The sequence below is a fragment of the Gymnoscopelus microlampas genome (genome assembly GCF_963454915.1).
Source record: "Gymnoscopelus microlampas genome assembly, chromosome: 15".
Classification (NCBI taxonomy): Eukaryota; Metazoa; Chordata; class Actinopteri; order Myctophiformes; family Myctophidae; genus Gymnoscopelus; species Gymnoscopelus microlampas.
Window position 1 is genome coordinate 30416909 of NC_139952.1, and position 5000 is coordinate 30421908.

At 41.2% G+C, this 5000-nt stretch overlaps 1 protein-coding gene across 1 annotated transcript; it reads left to right on the forward strand.

The window, feature by feature from the left end:
• The first annotated feature begins 1143 nt into the window (after nt 1-1143).
• LOC311061489 (uncharacterized protein) lies at nt 1144-2469 on the forward strand. Its single transcript, XM_084080146.1, has 3 exons — nt 1144-1350; nt 1546-1635; nt 1856-2469. Exons 1-3 carry the CDS (start codon nt 1209-1211, stop codon nt 2245-2247), a joined length of 624 nt encoding a protein of 207 aa, XP_083936272.1. The 5' UTR covers nt 1144-1208; the 3' UTR covers nt 2248-2469.
• Nucleotides 2470-5000: the final 2531 nt, after the last annotated feature.

Consider the following 5000-nt stretch of genomic DNA (forward strand, 5'->3'; position numbering starts at 1 on the left):
ATTAAACAGAAAATGCATTTTCAGGTCAGGATACCAATTTTATCTAATCCGCAGTCTCAGTCAAGATACAGATTAAACAAGTGAAATTGGAAGTGATGACACAAAGAGCAGACAAAATTGGAACTGGCTCACTATAAAAAAAGCTGATAAATGGGTACTCTCTCCTGATTGGTTGAAATTTTGCAACCCACCTGAAAATTTATTTTCTGTTCATTAAAGAGCTGAGGAGACAGGGAGACCCCTGCTACTGAACAAAAACTCTATAGCAATGATCACTATCAGAATATAGTGCTTTAACCTTTTTAACAAAACACACTTTTTGTTTTAACCAAAACACATCACTCACCTTACCTTTAATTACATACAGTGATTGATTATAATTTAAAAACCTGGTCAAACAGTCACCTTCAGATTGAGCTAAAAGGGAGGGAGAAAAAGTGGGTCTTTAGGTTTGATTTAAAATGTTCAGTGGTGGGGCTGGACTTGATGTGTGGGGGAAGATTGTTTGGGGGCAGCAATAGAGAAGACCCGATCTCCTTTACTTTATAGGCGTGTTTGAGGAACTGAACGTCAACAGGTGTGCATACTCAAATGCCCTGAAGAAGATCCACAGCAGATAGAAACGTTGTCAACTTTGCAATAATGAAGCATCATTTGCCGTTTTTGGTGTATGGGCTCTACCTCTTTGAAGTTTCAGCCTTTTTAGCCCACCACCCACAGTCGATGTGCGTATAGTTAAGTTTCCTTTGGCCTATGTGTATTAAACAGAACAGATTATGTTGATGTTCTGTCTCAACTTTCAAACACTTCCTGTTATGGGATTTTGGATAGAGTACACTTGTTTATAAGAAGGAAATGGACAGCTTCCTTATTCTTGTAATTATGTTGTAATTACAGTTACAACTGTAACTCACAGTTATGTTGTAATTATGTCTTGGTCTCACTTGCAAAAGAGTTTTTATACCTCAACACATATTTCCTCCATGATTCTTTGTTAGAGGGTTGTATAACTCGGGCAGAACGTAGATTCTTAACCGAAGACAACCCCTCTGATATAAATGAGGAAGGAAGAACAGACCAAAGTAAAAAGAGGAATAAAGACAGACCACACATCTCAATAGTTCAGTGTGCTGTGACGGGCAGACCATAAAAACCTTCAAGAATTAAATTCATAAAGTCAGGAGGATCACTTCGATATCGTTGACACCATGACAACAGTGAGAAGAATTCAAGCAGAAATGACTGAAGAAGGCCATTATGACAACCTTGACCTCCAACAGATAGACGATGCAACCTATGAAACTATTGAGACCAAGAAAAAGGAGGATTTACAGAAGATACTGCAGTCTGGTAAGAGATGTTACAAAAACAAAAAATCACAAAAATAAATACAAACTTTGTATCCTTTTAAACAAGAGGTTAAAATATTTAACTGTGTGTGTGTGTGTGTGTGTGTGTGTGTGTGTGTGTGTGTGTGTGTGTGTGTGTGTGTGTGTGTGTGCGTGTGCGTGTGCGTGTGCGTGTGCGTGTGTGTGTGTCTTCCAGACAGAAGACAGAACAGGCGGGTTGGAGTCGGTGTTGGATTGCTTTGTGCTGTTCTAGCTCTCCTCAGCATTGCTATCCCACTCTATCTCTGTACGCCAAGTTTCATAAGACTATGTTGATCTATGGCAATCCAACATGTTGTTTTCAATACATACATTAACATAGATGATACCTCATAAAATAAACTGTATATTATTAGTTGTAGTAATAGTATTAGTAGCAGTCAAATAAGCTGTAGCAGCTTTGGTAGTTGGACATGATTATTATTTTTGAAAATGTGTTTTGAAATAATGGATCTCTCATTTTACAGATCAGTCTAACATGGTGGAGAGACAACAACTACTGAGTTGTTTTGACGAGTTACAGAACAGACGTAACAACCTGACTGAAGAGAAAGGCCAATTACAGAGCAGTTTTGACCAGTTACAGACAAGACATAACCAACTGACTGAAGAGAAAGACCAGTTAGAGAGCAGTTTTGACCAGTTACAGACAAGACATAGCCAAGTGACTGAACAGAAGGACCAGTTACAGAGCAGTGTTGACCAGTTACAGACAAGACATAGCCAAGTGACTGAACAGAAAGACCAGTTACAGAGCAGTTTTAACCGGTTACAGACCCGTTTTAACCAGTTACAGGCCTGTTGTAACCAGTTACAGGTACCCAGTCCCTTACCAGTAGCCTGTAGACGTTCTACATAGTAGTGTATATCTGTCTGTTTTCTTAAATGTCATCATGATTTGAGTGCGTGGGGATCTCATTTTAAATAAGCCATTGTGCTTTTATGAGCAAACCAGTTTAGAGGACCTTCTATTGTGAATTGTACTTCCATGTACTGTTTCCATGTCTTTTCTAAATAAAGTATTCAATCAATCAATGCAGACGTACGGAACAGATTCAACTGAAAGGCTATAGTTACAGACTCGTTTTGACCAGTTACAGACCAGTTGTGGCCAGTTAGGGTACAATTATGGATTTAGAGATAATTAGACATATTTGCCAAAGTTATGAAGATAATCATGCCGTAATCTGAAGACTCACCTCTTCAGACTCCTCCTTAACCTGTAGCACTTGACCTAACCTTGATGACCATATGCAAAGGTTAAAATGTGATTTAGATCGCATGTTATTTAGACTGGTGCTAGGTTCATTTGTTTACCTGGCATCCTATAGTTTCTGTAGTTTCAATGTACAGGTTATAATTCTCTGCATATAGAGTTGACTGTTTACGTATATTGTTTTAGCGTTGCCTTGTTGTGATTTTACCAGTCTCTTGTAAGTATAATTTTAGTCTGTTTTTTAACATAGATGTAGAGTTTGGTTCTATTGACATGTGTGCACTTTATATTGTTGTATTGTTTTGGTCTTTTCATTGTTTTGTTGTGGACTTTGTTGTTTGAGATTACATTGCAGAAACGTATACTTTTTTCCATGCAATATCTCATGTTACTGTTACATGGTGGAACTATGTATTAAAATTAGCATCCTTGCTAACTATTTTATTCTTTATTATTATTATTTTATTTATACATTTGAAAAACAACACATTTTACAGCATAATATTGGTTTGGGATGTGCAGGTGAGATTTAGAAAACCCTGTGGGGTTTATAAAGTTAATCTCACCTCACTTAAAAACAAAACATACAAAGTAATAAAAAAACAAACATACATTATTTGGCAACATAAATAATACAACAATAGATACACAGTATGAAAAAGAAAAAGAAATATTAGTATAAAAGGGTGTAAGTGCAAGTGTGTGTGGGTGTAAGAGTTGAACTCTCTATGAGTTGTTAAATTTGATTCATCAAATGGGTTCTACGTTTAGATTTAAAATGATTTGGTAAAGCAGCCTTCGATGAAATCTCAATATAGTTGTTCCATACCCGAGCCCCACTGTACATGATGGAAAATTTACGCGGACCAGTACGGAACTTTGGGAGATGCAAATGATTTGCCTGTCTTGTATTGAAATGGTGCACATCACTGTTGAACTGGAAGAAGGCCTAATCAAAATATTAAGTTGTTTGAAAAGAGGGGCTGAATGAGCAAACCAATCACTACATGTAGCAATCATGCAGAATCTTTTTAGCAACATATGAAGTTTGTGAAGACGTGTAGGATAAGTGTGTGTGCACAGTGACTTGCACTCTGTTCTATATGATATTACTGAATATTCATTTTGCTCATTTGCGGGTGCTGGATCTAGTGACATAAATATATCTGTCTGCCTTTCCTGGAGTGTTCGTATGCGTCGTCACACAGCATTGTGGGTAATCTTTGTATTGTAAATCACGTCTGCAGGGCTAGTGCTGACACATGCACGCCTGGCGAATGATAGCTGATGTGGAGATAATGATGCGTGTGCGTGCGCGCGCGCGTGTGTGTGTGTGTGTGTGTGTGTGCAGAGAATCAGAGAGTGATGGCTGCCCCAGGTGTTTCATGATTGTAGGGTCACATAATAGCCCCCCAGCTAGGCTTTGTATAGACCGCAGGAACCCCCCCCCCCCCAACACACACACCTCTTAAGTCCCCTGGGATTAGAGGAAGCTCAAACAGCGCTGCACACACTTCCAGCTCACCGAGGGGTCAAAATACACCAGTGACTGTGTGACTGCGTGACTGCGTGACTGTGTGACTGTGTGACTGTGTGACTGTGTGACTGTGCGACTGTGCGACTGCACACACACACACACGCACGCACGCACGCACGCACGCACGCACGCACGCACGCACGCACGCACGCGCACACACACACACACACAGACACACACACACACACACACACACACACACACACACACACACACACACACACACACACACACACACACACACACACACACACACACACACACACACACACTCACACACGCATATTATACTCAGACACAGAGAGAAAATGCAGACGCGTAAAAAAGGTGCGTATACCAGCCGAGCTGAATAACAGCACATATGTACACGTGCACACACACACACACACACACACACACACACACGTGTGTGCGCGCGCCCCCCCCCCCCCCCCACACACACACACACACACACACACACACACACACACACACACACACACACACACACACACACACACACACACACACACACAGCAGACAGTAGACAGTGATTAATGAGGCTGTGGTGTTCCTGTGTAACACCACATCTGCTGCCGCAGGGACCACGCAGCACGAGCCGGAAACGAAATGGCCTCCTCTGCCCGTTACAAAGGGGCCAATCACATCTAAACCCATGAGCACACACACACACACACGCACGTGCACGCACGCAAGCATACACGCACACACATTCACACCCCTACCCTCATTAAGCTGGCAACAACCTAATCAACCCCCCTCTCCCCTCACACGCACACACACACACACACACACACACACACACACACACACACACACACACACACACACACACACACACACACACACACACACACAT